Genomic DNA, 26,695 nt, shown 5'->3' with positions numbered 1-26,695 from the left:
AGTTTTCATTGCCTGATTTATGTTGATTTTTTCCCCAAAGTATTCATCTTGCTGTTGTTGTATATATACAGAAAATCTGGTGTAACAGATCATTATGCTTTGGATGACAATCATGCACTTCATCTGGCAAGGAAAGCTGTGAGAAGTTTGAATCTCCAGAAGAAAGTAGATGTGAGTGTATGGAGTCTGAAAACACTGCATTGGTGAAATTAGGAATGCTTTTCTCTGCCTGATTGATATAACACTTCTTTCACAGAACACATGTTTTTGTCTCTGACTTTTCTGATTTGAAAATGTAAGTTATAGTTCTTGTCCTTAAAGATTTCTCTGATGCTTCAGTTCTGCAATTACATTCCTGCTGTATTATTCCCAGTAAAACTACTGGGATTAAATGCAAGAGTGAAGCAACTAGAAGAGTGCTTCAGAGTCACAGAATTGCACTTTTAGATTAATCAAGTCTTACAAATTACTTAATTTCATTTTAAACCCACATGATCGTTTCCATGGACTTAAAATTAGCTCCCTTCTAAAGCATCTTTTTGAATAGACATTTTCTGGGATTGTTAAGGAGTTGAAAACTGAGAGGATAGACCTAATTCTTGGCAATTAATTGTATTGATTTAGGAATTCCTTGTAGTAAATAGGATGGCTAGCATATGGGTGTGGAATTGCCTTATTTTATTTTAGTAGGAGATATGAGAGGGTGAATGGAAGCTCAAGGACGGCAAGATGTTGTATTTAGCTGTGTGACAAAATCTTCACCCGTTTTTCAGAGTGCTGCCTGCCTTAGAGGGCATGGAGGGAAAGTAAGCAAATAGGAGGGCATACCTAATTTTTTAATAACATGGAGGAAGTGGAGCACATGTGGAGATACATGCAGGAGTAGGAAAAACGTAACAGTAGGTGACAAACTGTTATCAACCTTCAGTTTAGGAAACTTGACCTTTATGCAAAATGATGCCAAGCCAGTACAGGTGTCTTGATGTTGTTGGTGAAGAGAAGTCTGTGCTCAAATTGAAAAATTTATTTGTTGTTTGAATTTTTAAGTCATAATGTGAGCTGATGATTCCTTTTTTATTTAAATTGTTTTGTTAAATTGCTATAGGTGACTGTAGAACCATCAGAAGAGCCTTTATTTCCAGCTGATGAAATATATGGAATAGTTGGTGACCAGCTAAAAAGAAATTTTGATGTCAAAGAGGTACGAGTATTAATGCAAGATCCATATATGCCCATATATACCTGCACAAATTTTTGTGCAGGAAATCACTCTTTATATTGTCATTATTGATAATACCTGATTTGGGTACTTCTTCATTGCTTTGTCCAACAGACCCATTGTGATAGCAGTGACCTGTTGAAAATATAATAGTTTTTGGTTATACTTTTCAGAAGTATTAGCAAGGATGAGAGATTGGTAACATTCTGAAAAAGCTGACAGAAATGGGAACAACTCATTGGCAAAGCATTCTATAGACTTGCCCAGGGATATGATGGCTTTCTTTTTCTGTCAGTCCTGTGAAAGATGAATTTGTTTAAATATTTATGGAGTATAAATACACCAAAAAACTGAGCCTTCTCCCAACTGCATACGAAGACTATTGTACTCTACTGTAGGTGTGGTATAATTATCTGCCTTGGAACCTTCGTCTGAGCCAACATGCTTTCTCATACTTTGCACAAATCTCAAGTTTTGGAACATTTTCCACTACTAACCATGTATGTATTTTAGGAAAAGTCCTAATATGTACCTGTCTTAAAAATATTTGGCAGAAATTACTAGGATTTGCTTTGCATTAAGGGGAGAAAGAGATTAACAGTTTCGCTGAGTTTCATACTTCAGTCTCAGAAGTTGGAGTAGTTCGGATTTATGTTCTTCTAAAGTTGCAATAAATGTCTTCTGGCAAATGTCTTGCTAGTAGTGGATCTGTATTTATAAGAAATGGCTCCTTTGCATCACAGAGAAACCTCAAATCAGATCTTCATTGTTTTTGTATGTCACAAACTCAAGCAAGCCTAAAAATAATCATATCTCTTAAGAAAGTGACTTGTGAGCGTATATGTGTTTTTCTTCACAAATGAGAGGCTACTGATTAATATAAGCAGAGGTTTTTCTTTGAAATTCAACTAATGAGGAAAATGTTGTTCTGTGTAATTTAGCTATTTGGTTGGAACATCCTTAATCTTTAAATTCCATTGTTTACAAACATGTAGATGAATCACACATTAAAAACTAAATGGGCTTTGCCTGCCATCCAAACTGTTTATATGGTGGGCTGCTCAATGTTCTGTAAACAGAAAGGTTTTAAGTTATGTGTTCTCATGGCCTTCTTTTCTAAACAAATTAAAAACCTTGAAAGATTAGGAATTTAATGTTATTTTTCCATTTTTTCTTAAGGTCATCGCTAGAATTGTAGATGGAAGTAAATTTGATGAATTCAAAGCCTTGTATGGGGATACTTTAGTTACAGGTAAGTAGAAATATAATTATTCTGTATAAGTTCCCACTGGTTTTATAATTGGGTTTATTCTGGCTCACCCACTGATATTTTTAATGATGTTTATCTTCAGAAGAAAGCAGTTTCTGTTACTGGGAGAAAGTGTTACCTTTATGTACTGTGGAAAAATAAAGACGTGTGGAAATTTACAAATTAATCTCTCTCCTTTAGGATTTGCAAGAATTTTTGGTTACCCAGTAGGAATTATTGGAAACAATGGAGTTCTTTTCTCAGAGTCAGCAAAAAAGGTAAGTAGATAGATTATTAACTTCTTTGCCATTCTAAAACAAAACTCCTGGTGGACAACCTGCTCTTGAGATGAGGAACTTTTTTAAATAATGAAAGAGAGCTGTCCCCGCGCTTTTCACATGTAAATGTGAAACAGGTGTAAGCTGTTAATGAGCTGTAAAAAAAACCTGACCATATTTTAGAAACACTGTTTGATAGATTTTTCTGGTGTGAAGAAGATAGGCCAACAGCAGAACAGTGTTTGGATTTGTGTTAATACAGCATAGTTGAAATTGTATATCATGAAACTTAAATCTGTTGCAAGACAAGTCCATTCTGATTACATTAAATACCCTGCTGGGTATTTCTAACCTCTAAACCATTAAGAACTATAGAGAATCACATAATTGTTTTTGCAGTAACTGGAAAATCTAAAACCTGGATTGCAGTACTCAGTTCATTGGTTTACCAGATTTTTAATTTTCTGCAGCATCTCCTGGCTTAGAATAATGAGTGAATACCTATGCAGTCTCTCAAAATCTGTGAGCTAAATTATCTGTTTTGTGAATAAAAGGCTGTGTGTGAAGGAACATTGTGATTTTATTACAGTTAACAGTGCTCTACAGTTTGGACTTCAGGGAAGGATGGTGATAAAGGGTATCAGGATATTGTGAAGTATTTGCCTTGGTCTGTGTTGCTTGCTTTAGTTTTTTATTTTCTCAAGAAACAACTGTCAATTGAATTTTTTGTAACAGCAGTTATATATGCTAGTTTTGTTCTAACAGGCTTCTTGAGCTAACAGTGAGGAAATTGGTATTGAGAGTATACAGATAAAGGAAGAAGTGATGAGAGAGGTGGAGAAAGTAATTTTACTGGATTTATTGCTGCTATAAAATAATACACAAAATTGAGTTTCATGTGGTGAAGGAATACTTCCAACTTGGAGCACTGCAGTAAATGACATTTTTTTCATCTGACATTTGTTTTTAACACTTATTTCCAGGTAGAAAATAACTGTTTCAGTATTTCTAATACTTTCATTATTTTTCTAACAATTTAGTCCTACAGCTTTTTTTCTTAACAATGGAAAAAAAGTAAGGAATCTTCATTTTCTGGCTTTTACTGGCAAATCAGTACTGTTAAAGTGTAAAAGGAAATTCGCTTCTAGAGAAACCTTTGTACATGATACTGGTTTTATAAGCAACATACCTTAGCAATATTCCTTTTTTTTCCTTGCATTTTTGTAATGAGTTGTTTTACATTTTTCTTATAATCACCACTATGCTATTCATGTGTTTCTCTGAAGACAATTATATTTAATAATTTTTCTCTTTTTTTTCTCTTTGTAACTTTTGCAGTTTTTATATCCTGAAGAGGTTAGATGTTTTCTCAGTGTTGTGCTTCATAACGCCTTTTTGTTCTTTTACCAGCAAGTGAATAAATAGGCCGAGGAACTTTATTGATTTAGATTAGTTGAAATAGAGGGTTGCAATCTACTATTTGTACCTTTGCTAGGAAATTGGTCTTTTGCTAGTAAAAAGGAGAGGGCACCTGACTTCAGGAAAGGGAGAAAATGTTACAGCAATTGGCTGGGCCATGAGTAAGTAATGTGTATGGGCCTTTCCTGGTTTTAGAGAATACTTTTCTTTTGTACAGAAAATGGGGAGATAGGTTTTTCTGACCATCTTGATTTCTCTGACAGAGTCTTAGCAAACTTGATGTCCTATGCCACACTGGCGCTGTCCGTGGTTTAACTGCATCTTGGCTGAGTCACGGCAGTTGACTTGATTTCAGTATCAGTAGTAATGCTTTTTAAGGATATTATTTCTGTTTTACCTATGGTCTCACACATTTTTGGAAATCTCTTACTTTTACTACAGTGAATGCATGTTTTGCAGTTAACTTAGGGTGAAGGAGAAGTAGTGTAGCACTTCCTAATGGAAATACTGAAGTCAAGTGGTGTACTTCAGTGGAATGATTTAGCACAGATTTCAGAATGCTGGTAGTGATAGCACTTGTCCAGCTTTTAATGGCTCACTCCTTTCTTTTTTTCCTCTCTACAGGGTACACATTTCATCCAGTTGTGTTGCCAGAGAAATATTCCCATTGTGTTTTTGCAGAATATTACAGGTGAGTAAGATTAGGTTTTTGAGGTTTCAGTTTGTTATAGACTTTGCTGTTAGCTGTTGATGCTGTGTTGTAGACAGCCTCTTGTGTGCTTTGTAGTACCTACATCTCCAGCCTGTTTGGAAATCAGCCTGTGACCAGCTGGTGAAAGCCTTGCCTTATGATTTGCTTCTCAGTTCTTTCTGCATGTGAAGCACGTAGTATGACATATGGCACGGTATTATAATATAAAGCTGGTGAGCCTTTTGTTCATGTTGTGTTTCTTTAGGTTTCTGTTTTTGTTGTATTTCTTTAGGTTTCTGTTTATGTTGTACTTCTTTAGGTTTCATGGTTGGCAGGGAATATGAGGCTGGAGGGATAGCAAAAGATGGTGCCAAGATGGTAACTGCTGTAGCTTGTGCCAATGTGCCTAAAATAACCGTCATTATTGGTGGCTCTTATGGAGCTGGAAACTATGGGATGTGTGGAAGAGCATATAGGTAAGTGTTGCTTCAGATTACGAAATAATAGAGCAGCAGATAGAAACAATTTAAGAAAGCATAACCTTGAAGTAGCATTCTGAAAAATCATCTGGACTCCTGAAGAAGTTGTGCTGTTTGGAAAAGAAAAGAGTTCTTAATGAATATATTCATAAGTAAATAATAGCCTGAAATTTGTGGAGACTGATAAGGCTCATGATTCACCTTGAATTAGGTGACAGGGGAGACCTTCTAACAGTAAACCTGCTCACATCCTTTTCTCCCATTTCAGTTCTTGATGGAAAAATTGTTAAGTCTTAAACAATCATAAGCATTCATAGGCATTCATAGGAAGAGTATATCAGCTTGTGTAAAAACTCCTTATTCACTTCAATCAGCCTGTTTTTATGAGTAAGGTTTGTATAACCCCTGAAGATTTTTTTGTTGACCCTTTGGACGTGTGTTGTGTGATTTTTACATTTAATTTTTCAGGGTTCCTGATATTAATGAAGTTATTTGGGATGTTTAGGAAAAAAGTCCCTGTGGGTTAGAAATGTGAGCTGAAGAGACTCAAGAAAGAAAAATTTTTTTAAAAAGGTGTTTGAATAATGGAAATAAACAGAATTTTTACATTTTCAAACGTAATGCTGCATGCACTGAAGTATGTTACTGTACCTTTTAAAAAAAATGATACATTTTAAAATTATCATGCATAAAAATGTATTCTTAGTTGAATGAGAATTAGTTCTTCACTAGGAAATGTGACAATGTGACAAATGTGACCTTAATGTTTAATATATATTTTTTCAGTCCAAGATTTCTATATATGTGGCCAAATGCTCGCATATCGGTGATGGGAGGGGAACAAGCTGCAACTGTTCTAGCTACAATAGCTAAGGACCAAAAAGCAAGGGAGGGAAAACAGGTATATCTTTCTTCTTTCATTTCTAGTGAAGTCATTATCAGTTATTCTTTCACTGGAGTTGGTCACTTTGTGAGCTAGGAAAGGGTGGAAGGGAGTGCGACAACAGTGAACCTACCGAATGCCACCTAGTGCACTCAGAAACATGAAGCATTTGTGCAATGTTATTGCTTACTTCTTTGTAATGTGAAGATTATTCCTAACATTTCTTATCTTTTCTTAAAAAGAGGAGTATTTAATGTACCATTGTATTTTTGTACTTTATGCACCAAATTATTAGTTCTATCCAAGATGAGCAACCAGGAATCCTCCTTGTTTTGGGAGTATGAAGAGGAATATGTCAGGATGAAGTGTCTTTCCAGTTATTAGGAAGGTAGCAGTTTTAGAGAAAGTTGATCTCCAAATGATTCACTGGTTGAGAATTATGAAGCTTGTAATAGCAGAAGTCTAGAGAGGTTTGGAAAAGTTTTTTCTCATGTCAACATTTTAATTGAAAATTAGAGGTATATTGTTTGTATAGTAAACATACTTTATTAAATCTTATAATTTTATTTTATAGTTTCCTGCACACTCTTTACTGCTGAGTTGGGTTTTTTAAATTGCAAGGTTTATGGTTATACTGCTGCCTTCATCCCATAAGAAGTGGTTTTATTGTGATGTCTTAAACTTGTTCATATTTATCGTGAATAGTTAATCAGAATAGTGACGCAGTAAGAACATGTTATCTCACTGTCATTACTTTTCAAAGCTTGACTTGTTCTTTCTGTGGATAGAATCCCCCTTGTCTCTGTCTGTCTTAATTTCCCAAATCTATGACACCCAGAAAGAAGTTCAAGAAAAATAATTAGTAGTGGTTAAATGTCAGTCAAATGTGTTAGAAACTTGGAAGTTTTCTGAATTACTGTGACCAGTCTAGATCATAGAGAAACCCAGTGCTAGAATAGCACAGACTTATTTTATAAAAAAATCTTGCCACAGGCAACGCAATATTTTTTTCCAATACACTAGCTTCAGTAATTTTTCAAGTGCTAGTCACCAATTACTCTTACATTCAGTTAAGTATGTGTTTATTCTCCTTTTTCCACCCACTTGATTTGGAAAGTGCTATTTTGATTTCATTGTCAAACATCCAGAATTGCAAATCGTATGCTAAAAGAGTAAAAAAACTTTGGGCAGATAATTTAGGCATTTTCTTCAGGTTGATGCTGCCTATTAAGCTCTGTCATTGGGGAAGAAAATATTAAAGACTATTTTATGTGGTTTTTTAGTTGTCTGAGGCAGATGAAGCAGCTTTGAAAGAACCAATCATTAGGAGGTTCGAGGAGGAAGGAAACCCTTATTACTCCAGTGCAAGGTAACATACAAATAACTATTCTAAAACTTAATTGTAATCATGAGACTTGACATCTAACTTTTGGTATTAAAGAACAGCAGAACAGAGCAATCTGAAGCAAAGGTTGTTGTTTGTGTGCATTCAAACCAATGTCTTGTCTGTCTTATCTCTGGGACCTGGTACCACGAACTGTTTCAGAGGACAGCACGCACTTGCAGCAATTACTTCGCTGGTTCAGTAAGAAATTGTATGGTGGCATGGAGTTTCTATGTTATGTGTTTCATTCTGGATAAGTTTTATATCATTCTCTCCCATGTAGTGTCTGGTCACCTTTCTAAAGCCTGTTGAACAATATAATGAGTGGCTGCATGTGTATTAGGAGGAATTCATTTTAGTGGGGTCCTGGAAGAGGCCAGTGGAAAACGAGGGAGCAATTTCAAGAAGACATGAAGCCACTGGTAAATTTCAGGTCATGGTCATGGTAGGTAATTGTATTGGATGATAGCAATGATGGTGTAGGTCTTTAGCTGATGGGTGCAGCATATACTCATGTTTGCTGAGAAGTCCTTTGCAGCATTTTGTGCTCAAGCGGATGGAATATTAGTAAATGACTGGGAACTAGTTAGGCTAGAGAAACAAGGTGGCATCCTGAAGTGATCCTGATACATCTGGGAAGTAGCTTGGGGGCTTTCTTGGCCTTTGATGGTTATTCTGCATTAGTTTCATTCTGTCAGTGCTAAAGTTCCTGCATAAATTTCTGCTTGTGGTATCCAAAAGCTAGTTTTCCACAGGCTCTCAGCTGCTAATGATGGTAGAGGGTAGCATATTTCAGTGACTCAGATGTCAGCTGTGAAAGCAGCACAGCTGGCAGTGAACAACCCAGGAGACTCCTGGAGTAGAGAACTTCCTGGCCCAGGTATCAGACAAACCAGCCAGAGGTGAGGCATTCCAGGGCCTGGTGCTTACCTGTGCAGAGAGGCTCATTAAAGAGGTGATGATGGTTGGAAGCAGCTGGAGCTGTAGGGGACACACTATGACTGAGTTCAGGATCTCGAGGAATGCAGGGTGGCAAAGAGAAACTGTGGACCCTAAAATTTGGGAGAGTGAACTTTCAGGTGTTTAAAGTGGATGAGATCACCTGGGAAATTCCTTCAGAACAGAGGAGCTGATTAGGGATGGCAATTCTTTAAATGCACTTTTCCTAGAGCACAAGAGCTCTTTATTCCTGTGCATAGGAAATTGATCATGGCAGGCTGGAAACTGGCATGGCTGAACAAGGATTTTCTCCTCAAACTGAGGATTAAGAAGGAAATGTACACACTGTGGAGCAGGGACAGGTAACCTGGGAAGAGCTCCTTCTTCATGATCAGAAGTAAGATACAAAACTACTTTTAACTTTTACATCTTTCTGTAGGGATAGTGGAATATGCTTAACTGAGATATTTATACCAGGGAAATCAGCATTAGTTTTAATGTTTCATCAAATGAATACCTTCATCAAGCTTGATCTTAATGGGTAGTAAAAGAAATAGCACAAGAGTTTTTAACAGCTGACCTTGTGCTCTATGGCAAGAAGGAAAAATGAAAAAAATATGTATTATCATTTTTTATAACGGGATTTTAAGGAAACGGGTATTCCACTTATAACATTCAAAAAATGAGTCAAACTGTCTGTATTTAAAATTAATCCCTACCCTAGAGAACATGAATAATGTGATTTTTTTTTTACATTTGCTTTTTTTAATATGTTCACTGGAAACAGACTCTTTTACTCATGATTTATTTAACATTCAATATATTATATATATTCGCAGTATAAAAAGTTACCCTCTCCCCAAAACCAACAGATGATTGTCAGTATTTACAACAATAAGTTACTAACCTGTAAGAAAGCAGTTTTACATGTAAATTTAAGACCAGCATTAAAAAATACCACATTTAAAATCTTTGATAATGTCTGATTTTAAGACATGAAACTTGTTTAATATCAGCTTTGTGCTCTCTATTGAGCAACTTTAACCAGTTTATGTTTTCAGATTATCTGGCTATGTTGTGAAGTTCAGTTGCAAATCTACTAGTCGCCCCAGCAAATAGCTTTAATTTGCCCAGCCAAGGCATTAGAAAGTGCATTTAGTGTTAGGTGATGTGTCATTTATTTGAAAAAGCAAGGTAGTTATGCACTTCTTACTGTTTCCTCTTGGAAAGGAAATGTGACTAACACAGATGTGAGTTGGCTGAGAACTAGCGTGGGTCTGGATTGCATGTGGTTGGGTTCATGTGATGCTGCACTCAAGATAATAAGCCCAGCTGAAGTCAAATGTCAGAGCTGAAATCCCACTGAGGCTTATCTGGCTATAAGCAATGAAGGTGAAATGCCTCTTTTCACAAAGGAGTGCTTTTGATGACAGTGTGTGAGTGGCCCAGGTCGAAGCAGTCCTGGCTGGTTTCTCTTGCTTTTCAGTTCAAGTAGGTGCAGTCTGCATTGTCTGGGAGCTTTTAATTGCTCTCTTGTGGAATTAATTGGGTATTTCACTGGATATACTCATGTTTCCTGCCCTTTCATGCTTTGCATTTACTAGTTTCTAAGCAAGATCTCAGATCAGTAGTTCAGAAGTTTTCATTACTGTGGAGTAGGCTGTCCAAGCAGAAACAGTGAGATGAAGTGGATTACAGTCTTTGCAGCAAGTGTACTCAGGAGGAACGATGTACCACTCACCTTCCACCTTGTAGACAACCCTTTCCTCAGCCAACATCAGCAGCTGCTTATTAGCAAGCATTTGCTGTAATTCAGGGAGGACTAACCTGTCCCTTTTGCAACCCATTCCTGTTGGGCTCCAAGCATAGTAAAAACCCAGCTGGTTATCAACCAAATGTCAGGGTACTGTAACTGAAACTGAATCCAGACAGCCTTGGTTTTGTAAGATCCCTCCACCAAAAAGGTCAGCAAGGAAACTAGCAAACAGCTTTGCATTTCTGAGAGAACAAACCAATAGAAGGGCACAAAGATTGTTGTCCATATTGCTGTTTGCGTGCAGCTGGTTTGGAGGCTCCCCCTCATGCTGTCCTCCTGCCTAATGTCTGCCTCACCCTTAATAGCCATCGAGATTGATGTGACCCTTCCACTTGACTTCATTAGGCTTTGAATCAAGGTTTTAGCAGTAATAAGGAGAGAGAAGGAAAATGCCCTAACGATCTTAAAAGACAAGAAAATATCCCTGTTTATTTTGTTTGTGTCATTTTGCTTATAAGTGATAACTTGCTTTATGTACAGGATGTCAATACTGTTCCTTGTAGTTGTATTTTCTAATCAGACTTTAACCAATTTTTTGATTAGAACCTTTCACAATGAGCAGTCTTAATTAATGGCAGTCATTAGGCAGCACCCTTTTTAATGAGTTATATTAATCTGCTCACAGGTTTCTTAAAAGATTTCAGTGGTTTGCATCTTAACAAATCACACAAGCATTTTGCTTTAGGCAACTTCATTTCTTCTACTCACACTATCTCAGTTACTGGTATTTTATGAGTGTGGTGTGACTCATGTTCCTGCAATGGGGTTTTAATAGATAGTTCAATTATTAATGTAATATCCCTGGAGAGAATGCAGTTTTCTTTAAACAAAGAGAAGCAGAAGCCAGGGGTGATGGTATGAAAGCAACTTGACTTCCAGGCAACATAAAATCTCTCTGGTTGTCAATATAAATCAATTGCGTTGTTACAAAAAGAAGAAAAAAAAACCCCAGCCCAAAGTTTTGATATTTATTACAGCATTCATCACTATGAAGTTGCAGCTTGCAAGATACTGCTAATAAGTTGGTGATTTGTTTGGGGTCAGTTCATCCCTGCCCTTTCCAGGCCCTGAACAGATAGGTTGAACATTTTAAGTATTATGAATTCCCTCATTCTGTTTCAGTGTTTTTCATAAATAAGAAAGTTAATTGCAGGTATTTATTGGGAAAAAAATGTTTATATCCAGAGCAAACAAACCTGTAGCAGTCAAAAAAACCAAATTTGCTTAAAAATAGAAATTACTATATTCGAGATTGTTCATAAAGTTGGGGGTTTTTTCACAGTCTTAAGAAAGCAGAAGGTTTTGATTGATTTGACCTCACAAAACTACTTTTATTTTCACTATTAAGGAGGATCTTCTCCATTCTTGTGGCAGATTAATCTGATATGTTCATCATAACTAAATCAAAATACAGATGCAAGTTGAAGCAAAAAAAAAGCGTGTGCATTAAACTTCGGTAATGCACACTCTGTGAAGTCAAAAGTATAGAAAATACTGTCTTGGCCATTCATTCATGCTAAATTATCAAGAATTATAACCATTGTCTTGAGAAAAATCAAGAAAATTCAAACATCTCTTAAACAAGTCTTTGTAAAACCAAGTTACACTTCTCTTAGGCTATGTTGAAGAAAAAAAGGCTTCCAATTACTTTTGCTTTTCTATAGTAAAAAGCACTTCCTCTGAGTCTTTCCATTGGAGTATTGCCCAAATAAGCCCAAATATTTTAATGAGATGCTACTTAAAATTTAGTTACTAAAAATTTAGTTACTACTTAAAATTTAAAGATACAGTTAGGAAGGAAGATACTCACAGGAGTCAGACAGCAGGAGTTTTGACCATGCACTTAATCCAAGTTATGACACAGACAGCTCTTGTGTCATCTGAAACAGAACTTGCAATTAGTACCACTTCATGCAGGGACAAGTGTGGCTGTTAGAATATTCCAGTGCTTGGGTTTTAGAGCTGCAGTTTTCTTACAATTGTATATCAGGTTTCTAGCGGGGGTGGGGGTGGGGGGGTGGGGGGTGTTTTGCCATGCCATAAGTTTTTCTCCTTTTTCCATTTGAGGAAATTCTTTACTGCGAGGGTGGTGAGGCACTGGAACAGATTTCCCAGAGGAGCATTCCTCTGCCCCATCCCTGGAAGTGTTCAATGCCAGGTTGGATGGGGCTCTGAGCAACCTGGTCTGGTGGAAGGTGTCCTTGCCCATGATGGGGGGATTAGAACTAGATGATCTTTAAGGTCCCTTCCAACCCAAACCTTTCTATGATTCTGTCATTTTTCCAGAATTCGTTCTCTGCTTGTTAGGACCTGTCAGCCAGGTCAGTGACTGCCACAATTACTGTGGTGCAAGACTTCTTAAATCAAAATTTGGTCTTTACTCCAAAAAAGAAGGAGCCTGATTTTGCCCAATTAGCAGCAAAGTCTTCCCTTCTCCAAACCCTTTCTTCTTCTGTACTTCAGTTTTGCTCTTGTGCCCTATTTAGTTTAACAGTCTCCTGCTTGGGAAGCTGCACCATGATAAGATCTTCTTGTAGTAGAGTATTCTTTTTGAGCTGGGTATCCTTTTTCTTCTCTGTTTAATAGTTTGAAAACATGCTCCTAGAGCTGAGTCTGAACCCGTGTGCCTGGTCTTGTTAAAGGTGTCTTCAACTGCACTTCCATTTTGTGCATCATAGGATAGATACACCTTGTAAAATAAAAGCATATATTGTCAGTCTCTTACTATGTTTATCTGATATAATCAATATTACTTTCACAGAAAATGGCAAAATAAAGCAAATATAGAAAACACTCAGGTGTCTGCTGCTGCCTTGAGTTTATCAGCATGTATTTATGTACAGTTTGTAGTCGTCTTGGAGGTGAGGTTGGTTCATTTAGGATTGAAAGAGGAGTGCAAAATATCTTGTTTCCTGTCTACGAGATTTTGCTAAATTTATCTCCAAACAATATAAAATTTGCAGATGGAACTTCAGTTAGAATGGAAAGGCTGTGTCTTCTCTTGGTAAAGTCAGCCTTAGCTCCCTATTCGTGACTGTTTCTTGTATTTTTAAATTTTCCGCAAAGAATTAAGCATTAGCCAACACAGAAGTAAGTTCACAAAGAATGCAAAGTAAGTCTTTTTAGGGAAAGGTGGGATGAAGAAACATCCTTCTCCTAACCAAAGATACTGCGTATGTGTTCTGCAGATGCTGAAAAAGGTATGTGTTAACATACCACAATGAGCAGTGTGGTGTGTTGTTTAAATACCTTGCTGGGGAGATAGCAATATTTACAGGATAGTTTCATGGCCTGCTGGGAATTTCAACATGGATTTGAATTTAGGTAGGATGGAGCTCTCATTGAGAACTGATGCCACTAAGACCTTAAATTTTGGATAATATCAAAGAGACTATTTGCAAGTGTTGACAATTTTGTGGACTTGGGAATTTGACAATTGTTCATTTATAATTTAATTGCCATCAGGCCTGGGTTAAGAAGGATGGTATCTTCCAGTTGTTTAGAAATGAACTTAATGGTAAAATAAATGAAAGAAATTATATTGGGTCTTGCTGAGGTGGAGTTCATTTTCTCACACGAGCCCTCATGGTGCTGTGCTTTGCATTAGTACCTGGAAAGGTGTTGACAGCACAGCAGTGCCGTGGCTGAGCAGTGCCTTGCTGAGCAGTGCTGGCACAGCACCAGCCACTCTCTCCAACATTTTTCCCCCATCAGTATTCTGGGGTGGGCAAGAACCTGGGAGAGGACACAACTAGGCCTGCTGTCACAGATTAAGCAAAGGGATATTCCATAGCCTGTGACATCAGCTCAGTTCCAAAAACTAAGGAAAGGAGGAGGAAGGTGAAACATTGGTTATTTACAGTGTTTGCTTTCCCAAGCAAATGCCTACATACTGAAGCCGTGCTTCCCGGGAAGTGACTGAACATTGCTTGTTGATGGGAAGTAGAGAATTAGGTTGTTGACTTTTTTTTTCTTTTTGTGCACATGCAAAATTTCACCTTAGCTTAGTAAACTATCCTGTGTCAACCTATTGTTTTTCATCTTATTTTCTCTTCTCTGTCCAGCTGGGAAGGGGGAGAGATAGAGCAGCCTCCTGGGCACCTGGAGTCCAACAAATGCCAACCCACCACAGAAATTCTGAAAATACTTGAAATTTATTCTGGCTTTTTAATGATGAAAGAATAAACACTTGTATCATTCTCATCTGGCAGTTGCATTAACCTGAATAGTGTGAATAATGATGTGACATAATCCTTAAAGTGCAAGAATTCTTAATAGAATTAAATAGGTCATTGACAGATGGTCATTCTCCACATGAACATTAACAAGCAAAGAGGGCTTGTTTTCTTGAAGTAAATGATTAAGTATGAAGAATCTGTTTAAAATATGTAGGTTTGACATTCTTCACTTACGTAAAATGTATATGTTGTTCTATAAGACAAGTTCCATGGAGTAATGCACACCAGTCTGTTGCATTGATGAACAGCATGAATTGACTCCATCATTTAAGTATAAGTTAGCTCTTTACTCTTCTTTCTTTAATATGAAGCATTTCCAGTTTTATGAGTTTGAAAGTATACCAGCACTATATGTTGATTTCCTTTAATTATTAAAGTTTTTGTTTGTTGTGTTTTTGGTTTTTCTCTAGATTATGGGATGACGGAATTATTGATCCAGCTGACACAAGACTGGTTTTGGGTCTCAGTCTCAGCGCAGCACTAAATGCACCCACAAAGATGACAGAATTTGGAGTTTTCAGGATGTAAACTTAAGCATCTGATCATCAGAATTACTTCTGTATATTTTGTTTGGGGCTGGGCAGCACACTAACTACAATATTGTGGTGATCAAAAACAAAGATTCATAAGATGCTATTTTTAATGAAACTTTTATCATTATTTTCATTGACTGTTACTGTCACACAGTGCTTCAGTTTTTTGATAGTAATTTGAGATAAGTCACTTAAGTGCTTATATAACTGCTTTGCTTGAATAAATTGCAGGTTCTAGCAATATGCTTCATGTTTGACAAGAAACTATTGATACTATCTCTTATATAAATAAATGTGCAAAATAAGCTATATATTTGGTGCTTATCGGCTCCTGTGTTTCTTTTAATTCTTTTTTTTATGTCTCCTATAAATGCAAAATACTTTTGCAGTCCAACAAAGAAAAGCCCATGTGTGCTAATAAATAATTTTTGTGAAAGGGAAGTGCTGTAAGGGCACTGTAAGCTGTAAGCCAGGGATTTCAACACAGCATGAAATCACACATTTCATGCAGTTGTTGTCTATCTCTGGCTTTCATCCGAAAAACATTGTTTTTCTGTGTGGTTCCCTGAAGTCAAAACAACTATTGAACCTGTTGAATGCATAATGTTTTCTGGAAGAGATGGGAAGTGTGTGCTGATATCTGTGAAATCAACAAGTTGCTGAGAGCATGTGCAAGGACAGGAATTTACTGCAAAGGTGTTTAAACTTGGCCTGTGGTCCTTCTGGTAATTTTGTTTTCACAAAGACAGTGTTTTCTCCACAAGGATCAATGCTTTGCTTAGAGCAGAAGCCTTTAATTCACAGGCTTAAGGAGTTTTGAGATGCTGGAATGCTTTGGTTATTCTGATTTATTTAGGGTAGCTTGTTGGAGTGTAAAGTTTTTCAAGAATTCAGTGTCATTTAATTTGTTCTCTTTGGAAACCTTGTGCCTTATAGAAACTACATACTATTCTACCTGGGAACAGGAAGGTGATTTCATTTTATCTGTCTTTGCTCTACAAGTGCCCGGATAGCCATTGCCAGAAATATCTTAACTGAGAGTCAAATCCAAGAAGAGCCAGTGTACATGAACAGAGGTCCTATCCTGTGCTGGCCTGTGGGGAGAAGAAAGACTAAGAGGAGTGATCACCTGGGGTAAGGTGCTAGCTGTAATCTTCCTAGGCTTGTGTGGAGAGGAGTTCTCCTTGGATCCAGGAGAACGACGGAAGGTGTGATATCTACTAGCCTTTCCAGTTGTGTCTCCAACAGATGCAAAAGAGAAAATGAAATAATTCTTTGGAATGGGGATTTTCAATGTAGAATATTGACAATGGAGACAGTGTAGCTTATGTTGAACTGTGTGGTCTCTGGCACATTTCTATATTGCACTAAAAGAGCAATTTTCCCTCTCTTTTTACTGCGATGAAATGTGTCCAAAGCCTGGTGTGTTCTACACCACTAGAAAGGTTACTTCTTTAGGTCTGCACTCTCATACTTACTCTGAGTATATTAAATAATATTTAACATAAAGTAATAATTTTAAATACTGCCAGGTAGGCACAGAGCTGTGCAATTGTGCCATTTGCTTCATTGTACACATTTGTGAACATGTGTGGCATGGACCCAAGATTTCTTGATCCCAGAAGTAAAATGAAGTTAATTATGGTTGCTGGGCTTCTGAAAGGCATTTAAAAATACCTCACTTTTAAATACAGATTTATAAAATATATAAATATATATATTTATAAAAGATAAGCAAGGAGAAAAAGAGTTCCAGACCCTGAAATGCTATTAGTGGCTTCCAGTAAGAAGAAACGCACTGTATTTTCTCTTAACTCCAGCTGAATAATCAGGCACTTGACTTTCTATTCTTAATTATGGTGGTCACTTTTGGCTGTCACTTCGAAACCCATGAGGTCTACTGCCTGTTTCTGCTAAGAAATCTGATCTCCTGAATAATACTTTTATTTCGAATTTATTCTTCCAATTACTCTGGTAATTAAATCATGCCAAGTTGGAGACAGTAACAGATACTCCTGGGGTACAGATGATAGAAGCAGGTATGTTTGGAAAGATGCCTCTGAGTGACTCCTGTTGTTTGTTATATCTGAAAAGACAGTTCTTTACATTTCTCAAGATTTCTTTGAATATGTGTGCAAGCAAAGTCAAAACGTGTCTGATTAAATAGGAGTGTTCTGCCTTAATAGTACTTAGTTTCACAAACATGTTAAGCAAATAAAATTAATCATCACAGGCAAGATCATCCTATCAGTGTGGTCTGGTTAGCAGTCACTACTGAGCAGGATCTTCAGTGCAGAACAGCAGTTCAGAGAGCCACTAGTGGTTATCACTCCTCCACAAATATTTTGGAAAAGCTTTTGCATGTTACCATGCTGCATTCTGTATGGGGCACTGACTGTACGCAGTGCCCCTAGTGTGTGATGGTGTTCTGATCATTGAGAGTCTCTTGCTGCCCAGGGGTTTGCTGAAAAAAAAGTGTTTTATGTGAAGTCAGCAGGAGGGCGGGGTTGGACCCCATGCTTGTACCACGTTTGATGATGTTGGTAGATCAATTCATGCTGTCTCAAAATAATCACCCAGAGCTCTCACATTGCATCTGCCACCAGGGATTTCATGCTTTTGCAGTAGCAGCTCCTTTTGCCATTACAACAGTAATTTTCAGTTTTCATTGGCATTGTGCTACCAGTAGGATCTCTTTTGGAATGAAAGGAAATCTTAAATAAACCTAAATTAATGGTAACTGCCATTGTAAGGGCGTAATATCTATGATGGCAGAGGAATGTAAAAGCTGTGGGTAACTATTTCAAGACTTCTCCTACTTGTCTCTGGTACATGTAAACTCTTCATTGTGGTATTGAAACAGCTGACAACCACTAATCTCTTTCCTTACTCGAAAGGGTGGTACTTGGGATGACACTGACTTTTCAAATGGAGGTTGAGGAACAAGGGGAATTGCTGTGCTATATTAAGCACACAAACTGTGGTGGACCAGGACTTCGCACCAGGTGCTCTAGGGTTCCTGGGGACCTTTGCTTCTATCTATTCTTGCCTTGGGCATAGCTGTTCTGAGTTATGTGCTTCCCTCCAGCCCCTGAGAAGAGGGGAGGCCAAGAGGTTGCCTATTTCAGTTTCTATGTGATAGTTAGACATGGTCTCTTTAAGAGGTGAATACTTGACTGTAAGTTTAAAAGAGTCGATACTGTGACCTCGAGGGTGTTTTCAAACACCTCTACAGAAGGAAATGGGAAACCATGAATGAGGTGGGCTAAGCTTGTTTTCATGTCCCTAGAGACGTTGCAGTAACCAACGATTTCCTTCTCAAAACATCTGGGCTGAGATGGTAAATTCAGGGTGGATCTTAAAAATGTACCCATTGCCATTTTCCTTTTTATTTTCATGGGAGCTAGGAAGGTGCTGGAAACCTGGGAGCTAGGATTTGGTCTTCAATCAAAATTTGTGGCAGTTTGTTTAACAAACATCAAGGTAGAGCCTCTGGAACACAATCATTACAATTCTGCTTCCAGGGCTGAAATGAGATGTGGATAGTGCACAGCTTTTGCGATAACTCTGCTTGCAGAAATGGAGAAGCCACTGGGGACCTGTTCCCACTGCTCTTTCACCCATGTAGGGTTAGTTTACTGAGGAGTTTGTAGCCTCACCGTTTGTGTGGGCATTGGTATGTGTGCTATTGTTCTGAGAACCCATCTTTTATTTAAATGGCTTTTTTCCAATCTATTTTTCATCAAGATGAATTGCTGTCTCCTGCTGAAATAGACATCTTTCAGGTATGCCTCTGGACTCTTATTATTTCAAGTGTGGCAGAACTCTGACTTGTCTTAGATTTTTCTCACTGTTCAAGATTTCAGTTTTAAAAAAAAGTTGATTCAGAAAACCAATGATGCTGTACTATTTTTTTTAAACTGTGGTTTATAAATTAGGCAATTTAACAAGGCAGTTATAAAAGCCTGCTGCTTTTCTGCAAAGCCTTAAAGCATCCACTTAAAGCCAGATGTCCATTTTGGTGTCTCTGATTCAGTAGAGCACTTGTTCAAATGCTTGACACTAATTTCTACAGTCTAGTAGTCCTAAAATCCATCCAACACTATGTCTATGACAAGCCAAAACTGGAACACACATAAATGCCTCAAACTGCTCACCAGCATCAGCATAAACCTCTATTTAATTTTCCCACCTCTAGAAGTACACTTAATTAATTGATCATGATGGAAGAGTGTGATTATGAAAAGCATGTATGATTTTCAAAATTATCCACTTGATATACAGATGCTAATGCACATTGGTAGTGTTCTGTTTGTACTATATGTGCAATAACATTTGCAGGGAGAAAGTTAGCTTTAAGAAACTTGAATTAGTACTTAGGTACAACAGAGCTGTCCATCCCCAAGGTCTGATCACACTTCATGTGGATTACCCTGAGCTGAGCTCTGAAGTGCCACAGGCTCCCCTCATTCCATAGCCAGTTGTCTTATGACTGGCTACTGATGCTGTTGGAAGGTACTTGCCTTTTTGTAATTGTAAACAGTGTTTTTCCATTTTTGTATCTTGACCCTTTTCTGCTCCTTGACCTGGTCGCCTCTGACACTCTTACTTAATTATCAGCTATCCTCTTGATATTAATCCTACTGATTTTTTATCCCCTAGTGATGGAGAAAAAATGTACAAGATGGCTGAATGGGGAACAAGGGACAATGATGTCTGCAGAGACAGTGTGATACAAACAGTAACGGGTACATAAACTTGTACAGTTTTGTAGGTTTCTGTAGCCAGACAGATAAAATGGATTTTGGAAACAGAAATTTGTAATCGCCTCCACATTCAACAATAGTTTTACTGGAGTAGCTAACATTAATTCAGTTTTTTACTGTAAGTATAAATTGGAAAGAAAACAGTGATGTTTTCTGAGCATCTCTGGTGTGTTCAACACTGCATGAGTAATCATCATACTATAAAATATGGTCTGAATTTTTGGTCAGGCTTCACAGATGCTGCTTTTAAAGTTGAATAGGCCATATATCTGCCTCTCTGTATGAAGTGTTGCATTTTTCATAGCCTGGGTTATTTCTCTGTTCTAAGAAATTTCGTTTTGGCGCACCCATCATTTTCAGTACTGCATGTGGTTGTGGTATTTCTCCAGCCTCGGAACAAAGCCTGGACTTTGCTATGAGTGGTTTACTACTAGCATCACATCTGAAATCTTAGCCTTCCCTGTGGCTAAATGAAACTGGAGGATCCACGCAAGACAGGCAGAGGATCTCTACTCTGACCAGCTATTACGAATGAGACCGTTCATGGATGTGATGATCAATAGGAGTGTGTGGGAGGAGGTAACAGCAAGAGGTGAACACGCAGTACTGGAGGCAAGCAACGTGATAGAGAGATCAGAGCTTTTTTATTGCCTCAAACAAAAGGGTGCTGTTGAAAATTACATGTTAAACCACACTCCTTTTGTTCCCTTGAAAAAATGCCTGCCTGCTTGGAAAAATACATGCCTGGACCTGTTCGTCTTTAAACAACTTTGTGTGTGTGCTCACACTGTATTGGCTTTTCAAGCTGTTCCTAGCTCCCCTTCCTAGCTTCCCTACAAATGACCAGCTGTAAAGCTGGGAGAGTTCTGTTAGCAAGGTTTTCCAGTTTCCTCCTCCAAATGATCCTCCCTTAACCTAAGGAGACAGAGCCTGGTTCTTGCTGCCGTTGACTTGCAGGCAGTAACATCCCCATAGCCACTTCAGAGCCATGAGCTTGAAGTGAAGCCCCCTCACAGGCAGACCCAGCACACTGCCTCCTTGTCCCAACAACCAGGTGGCCAAATGTCTCATGCCAGAAAACTGCTGCCCAGCAACCCTGTTATACCCCAGCCTTGGCCCAGAGGAGGCTGGAGAAGGCTGAGCACTGTCCTTCATCTTGCACTCCCTTCTTGGCATGCCACTGTTTTTCTTAATATGAACAGCTGCCCCTGCCACCACCATGGCCGTGAAGGCTGGGCAGGTTTGACCTGTCAGGGATCTTTTCAGTCAGAGTATTCATGGACACGAGGCCACTGGGCTTGCAGAACCAAACGTCAGTGGGAAGGTCTGAATGACACGTGTTCACTGATGCTAGGTCTCCTTTTGGAGACTACGCTTTTTCTCTCCAAAAGGGAGGTGGCCTCATTTCACAACACGGGGTGTATGATGCTCCCCAAGAACCTGTTCAGTGGTATGATATTTGACCTCAAGCACCATTCACACCATTCACAGTTCTGCTTGATGTATATATAGATATATATGGATATAGTTTTATCCTGGGCCTTTTGATGCTGCTTACCTTGTTCTTGGTGGCCCTGAGCCTCCTCACACTGTTCCTTCCCACCTGTCCTTATTCAAGCATTCACATCCTCATCAGCTTGTTGCTCATCATCACTATCTACCACCGCCCCCCCACCATCCCCCCCACTCCTTCAGGCTAATCATCCCACATGGTTCTTCCTTCCAGCACATTGTGTTTTTTCTTAACCCACCGCATACTTACTCTCCCTCCTGTCAGATCCCTGTGTCGACTTCCAAGCCTAGTCTCCCTAGTCTGCAAGCCCAGCTTCCACTTTCATCCCCGTGTGTCCAATGCCCAGCCTCGCCCTCAACCATCCGGGGGCGAGGGAATAGTTTCCCACTCTCCTCATAGCCCTCGGCCACAGGGAGTTCCGGCAGCGTGCGGCTGGGCTGGCTGCCTTCCCCTCGGTCGCCCTCAGAGGCGGATCCGCTATTTGACCCGACGGCCAGGGACGGCCGGCGCTTTGGGGCGCCGATTGGAGCTGTCGGGAGGTGAGGGCGCGGAGCCCGGCCGTGCCGTGCCATGCCGAGCCGAGGCGAGGCGAGCCGAGGCGAGGCGAGCCGTGCCGACACTCGAGGGGCGGCGGCGGTGGCCGCTGACGCACGGCGGGGCGGGCACGGCGCTATAAAGGCGGCGGCGGCGGCGGCGGGGCGGCAGCACCATGGAGAGCTGCCGGGCGCTGGCGCTGTGCGCCGTGGCGGCCGCGCTGCTGCTGAGCGCCCGCGGGCAGGGAGCGACCCCGCCGCGCCGCGCCCGCGACCTGGGACCGCCCGGCAGCGGCGGCGGCGGCGCCTCCCGGGAGAAGGAGCTGGTGCGGCCGGGGCCGGGGCCGGGCGGGGGGCGCCGCCGGGGCGGGCGCGGTGTGACGGCGGCTCTGTGGTCTCTCGGCAGATCGAGGCGCTGCAGGAGGTGCTGGAGAAGCTCAAGAGCAAGAGGGGACCGCACTACGAGAAGAAGTTCGGGCAGGTGCCCATGGTGAGTGTCCCGACGGGACGAGTCGGGATGGGACCGGGAAGGGAATAAAAAGAAAGGGGAAGGGGACTGAGCAGAATGAGGCAGGGCGGGACGGAATGGTAAAGGTACGGGAAGGGACGGAACGGGAAAGGGTTAGAATGGGGACTGAATGGGGACGGGACAGGACGGGTCCGGAACGGAGACGGGACTGTAACTGGGATGGAATGGGGGCGAGAATAGAAGGGAAGGGAAGGGAAGGGAAGGGAAGGGAAGGGAAGGGAAGGGAAGGGAAGGGAAGGGAAGGGAAGGGAAGGGAAGGGAAGGGAAGGGACAGAATGGCACTGGTCTAGGGAATAGGCTAGACGGCACAGGACGGGACGGGACAGGTCTATGCGGCCGCTGGTGTCGGTCCCACTCACCGCCGGCCGCTGCCCGCAGTGCGACGCCGGGGAGCAGTGCGCCGTGAGGAAAGGGGCTCGCATCGGGAGGCTCTGCGACTGCCCTCGGGGGACGTCGTGCAATTCCTTCCTCCTCAAGTGCCTGTAAGCAGAGGCGCCCCGGGACAAGCCGCCGGGAGCGCAGGCACTGACGTCTGGCCGCGACGTCCCGGACACTTCCCGCAGCTCCTCAGCCCGAGAAACGCAGCGAGAAGCCCCCACGTCGCCCGTGTAACGCCGTCCGTGACATCCGACATCCATGGACCTGTTTTCTTTCTCTCCCCCGCCCCACCCCGTCGTCTCCCTCCCCTCCTCCCCCGCTTGTTTTTGTCCGTCCGGGAAAATCCCGGACCGTCCCTTGGGAGTGGACGTGCCGGTCTCGGGAGATGCAGTGCCGACCCAGTGCAAACCCGAGTAGTGCCAAGCCGTGTCGGGAAGCAGTACTGGCCCCGTGCCGTGCCCCGGGCTGTTCGGCTCCTTCCTCGGGCGGGGAACATCCACCCATTGCTGGCTGGAGGAGCCGGGGCCAGGGGATTCCCCTGGGGTGGTTGGGATAGCGAGGGAGGCGACATGCCGGTGTGTTCAAAGCACCCTTCTCTCTTGCCTCCCCGCTGAGAGGACGCAGCTGGGCACACCCCAGTGCAAGCAGCCTGCAGCCCTCGGTGGGGTTCACCCGCACCACTGGCCTCAGGCCAAATCCAGCTGTGCTCACCCTGTGCTGTAGGAAGGCCGGCATGAGACACTGATGGTGTGCAGGGGGTCCGGCACTGGCCTGGCTGGGGTGGGGCTGGGGGGAAATCGGTTGCTTTACCAGGGCCACCACGGAGAGAAGGCTGTCTGGATTCGTTGCAAACCACCTGGGGATATCCTAGTCACCTAGACCAAACTGCTCACGTTTCTACAATGAACTGATGTATATAAATATATCTGTCCTCCGTAGGCACACTGTGTATTTCAGCAAACTCATAACGTGTTTTAATCCTTTGTTTGTCTCTATTAATAAAGTCAGTGTTCTGATGACGGTATTTTGGGTGTTTTACTTCACACCTGAGAATCCCAAGCATTCAGAGGGAGAGGCTAAGGGTAGGTACCTCCAAAACTACTGCAAGTGTTACTGTGTGCTTTAGCCAGGCTATCAGCCAGGTCAGGACAGGACTAGAAACCAAGGCTCATGTGTTCTGGTGCTGCTCAGCTGACATCTGCTCCCTCCCCACAGACACCCAGAGGGACTGTGACGAACACAGAGGCTTAGGACCTCAGGTTTTCCTTTGGGAGAGGACAGGGTGCATCCCAGCTGCAGGGACTTGTCTGGGGGTGCAGTGTATGCAGGGTAACCACCATAATCTGGATCATCTGTGTTACTTTGTGTTCGATTCCTGTAAATGATGGATCCCTGAAGGAACTTCTTGCCTCTCCTTTGTCACAATTCATCTGTGGGTGTCCTTGTGAGAATCAGCGCTTAATTCTATCAGCATGAAGATGAGGAGCTGCATGGGCCAAGACACACACAGGGGAAAGACATACAAGGAATTTGCATATTTCATGCTGAAGAGAGCACAAATTTAGGTATTTTGTGAGAAAATGCTTCTGTAAGGCATAAAAGCAGTGCTTTTTGATTTATTCCTAAAGAGTAAGAGCACATAAGCAATTCTGACTGAAACAGGTATGGAGAAGCTGATTTCAAAAAGTGACCCACCACAGCTAATTTTGCTATCAGTATTACCACTGTTATTATTGCCAGTATTATAGTTGCTGGGGTTTATTGTTGTTATTAGTTATTATTTCTCAGGACTGGAATGACCTCTTCTTAACCTGGAGAACGGAGAAATAAAGGGTAGCTGAAAACATCCAGAGCATGAAGGCTGTTTTAAGAGGTGGGGGCACAAGACTGAGGTATGCCATTCATGGGCAAGGTAGTACTGGCCTGGGGGACTGTCTACGTGCGGGAGTCAGGAGGGGAGGGTTAAATTAAAGCAAGATCCAGGGTGCACTTGGTGGAAACACTGTTCAGAGAGAATTGACAGAAAGAAATGGATACGTAGTGAGCAGGGATAGAGAAGTCAGGAGTGGCAGCCAGCTCTGCCTGCAACTTTTGTCACCGTGGGTGAGTGAGGCCTGTGGGGGAGAGGTGTGACAATGCATTCACAGGACTGGAGCCAAGCGTCAGGTTTTGTAAACTTGTAACTGCTTGTGGATGTTTTTATGGTATTTCCAGAGATAATGTAGAAATTCTTAATTTCTTAAGGGGTAATGAAGTAATTTTTGTAGCTTCTCTGTTTTGTTCCTATACAAACAATAACAAGGACTTATATTTTGGTATTTTTTATACTCTGGCTGTTTGATGGTCTTGTCAGCGTTGTGTCCAGCCCCAAGTATCACAGTCATCTCAATGAACTGCTCATGTATATTGACTCTACATATAGGATTTACTGAAGGTGTATTTACAGACAATTGGACTGAAACATGAAATATTGGACTAAAATATATCAAGAAGTGTTCAACTTATATATTGATTTTATAGTTCTTGTATTGCCTGATTATAGTACTTGAAATTATAAATTTGGTTTACATAAAGACCAAAATTATAAATCTAAAACCTAACTTAAGGAATTAGGATTTCAGGTTTACTTTCATGATCCTGACATTATGACAATACTCTCTGCAATGTTGTGTGCACTAACCTGAGGGCTCTTAGCTTGCTGATCAAATACACGACCATTTACATGACATTACAGGTATTTCTATTGTAGAGATTTAAAAAAAAAAATAGGTGATGAGAGAAACTTGTGCTGTAAGAATCAGGATAGAATTGCCAATTGCTTATTTTTCACTCCTGAAATCAATTACATGAAATGACACAATTTTTTAGTTTAAAATATCTCCTGATTTCACCTTTACTAACATTTCCAAGGTGGACCCTACACACGATGTGTCCAAAACAAGAAGCACAGATTCTGAGGGTTCATCTTGGATTTAGACACCAGAGACAGTTGCAAGAAAGTCTGGATTCAATAAATCTGGTTCAGAATTAATGTGTTTACTGAGTAAGAAGTTGAAAAACTCAGCTGCTTCAAGTCCTGTTGTATTAGAAGTCAAGCACAGTAAATCTGCTTGCCTCCTGCCAATTCCATCTGAAGAACAAATTTTTCTTTTTGACTGGATGTTCCAGCTAGAAAGAGATGTGAAAACTGCACCTGGACTGATTGTCTGATTGTCTGATTGTCAGGTTATCGCTTTCTGTGTGGTGGGTTGACCAGCAGTTTGAGTTGACCCCACAGCCCAAGGGGTCAGGGCTGTGTGCCTGGGTTACTCACCAGTTTCAGAGACTTCTGGCTGCTCCCAGGCACTTAGGTTTGTCTAAAACATTTATACCTGTTTTCAGCTACTCTGCATATGAAGACTGAAACATAGGGAAACCTAATGAAAAAGTCTAGCAAAAAGACTTGTTAATTTAAGAGGGTATTATATCTAACTGCTATCTGAAATAAATAAAAATGAAATATAGTGCTAGAAATCAAGGAATCCATGCAGAAACCCCATCTCTGTCAGTAGTCCAACCCCAATCAAGCAACTGGACAAAGAGACCCAGCCAGTCTGTTCAGTTTGTCTCTTCTCCTTGCTGTCTGTGGGCTTGCCCCACGTTGTACCTGCTAGCACAGTGTGACCCTCCTAGAGCAAACCTCTTCCCAGAGACCACCTAGTCAAAACTCAAAGACAAAGATGATCAACTTACATCACTTATCTGCAGCCAAGTCTTCTTCATGGGGCTCTACATAATTCTTAGGCTTGGTGTTCCTCATGGAGGTAGGCACTGCTCTTCATAAACCAGCATTTGGAAAATGTATGCCC

At 40.8% G+C, this 26,695-nt stretch overlaps 2 protein-coding genes across 3 annotated transcripts in view; both read left to right on the top strand.

The window, feature by feature from the left end:
- Positions 1-15,428, top strand: part of MCCC2 (methylcrotonyl-CoA carboxylase subunit 2) — a 39,817-nt gene extending 24,389 nt beyond the window's left edge. For both annotated transcript variants that reach the window (XM_066181513.1, XM_066181514.1), the window contains 9 exons: positions 72-171; positions 1,106-1,201; positions 2,399-2,471; positions 2,670-2,746; positions 4,790-4,856; positions 5,176-5,332; positions 6,122-6,236; positions 7,502-7,587; positions 15,006-15,428. In XM_066181513.1, coding sequence (XP_066037610.1) covers positions 72-171; positions 1,106-1,201; positions 2,399-2,471; positions 2,670-2,746; positions 4,790-4,856; positions 5,176-5,332; positions 6,122-6,236; positions 7,502-7,587; positions 15,006-15,123 — 889 coding nt within the window. In that variant the 3' untranslated portion in view covers positions 15,124-15,428. The remainder of the gene's footprint in view (positions 1-71; positions 172-1,105; positions 1,202-2,398; positions 2,472-2,669; positions 2,747-4,789; positions 4,857-5,175; positions 5,333-6,121; positions 6,237-7,501; positions 7,588-15,005) is intronic.
- A 6,688-nt stretch (positions 15,429-22,116) lies between these two features.
- Positions 22,117-22,968, top strand: CARTPT (CART prepropeptide). Its single transcript, XM_066182401.1, has 3 exons — positions 22,117-22,266; positions 22,347-22,430; positions 22,848-22,968. The coding sequence occupies exons 1-3, from the start codon at positions 22,117-22,119 to the stop codon at positions 22,953-22,955; spliced, it is 342 nt and encodes a 113-aa protein (XP_066038498.1). The 3' UTR covers positions 22,956-22,968.
- Positions 22,969-26,695: the final 3,727 nt, after the last annotated feature.

The sequence above is a fragment of the Chamaea fasciata genome, unplaced genomic scaffold, assembly GCF_029207755.1.
Source record: "Chamaea fasciata isolate MVZ Bird 193981 ecotype frontalis unplaced genomic scaffold, bChaFas1.0.hap1 SCAF_4, whole genome shotgun sequence".
NCBI lineage: Eukaryota > Metazoa > Chordata > Aves > Passeriformes > Sylviidae > Chamaea > Chamaea fasciata.
The sequence above is the reverse complement of the archived record's forward strand: the minus strand, read 5'-3'. Positions and strand labels throughout refer to the sequence as shown.

What these genes read in the sequence shown, in the direction of transcription:
- CARTPT (XM_066182401.1), top strand. Translation starts at nt 22,117, where the DNA reads ATGGAGAGCTGCCGGGCGCTGGCGCTGTGCGCCGTGGCGGCCGCGCTG. An exon ending in CCTCCCGGGAGAAGGAGCTG is followed by an intron (nt 22,267 to 22,346) that starts GTGCGGCCGGGG and finishes GTCTCTCGGCAG; the next exon opens with ATCGAGGCGCTGCAGGAGGT. An exon ending in AGTTCGGGCAGGTGCCCATG is followed by an intron (nt 22,431 to 22,847) that starts GTGAGTGTCCCG and finishes CGCTGCCCGCAG; the next exon opens with TGCGACGCCGGGGAGCAGTG.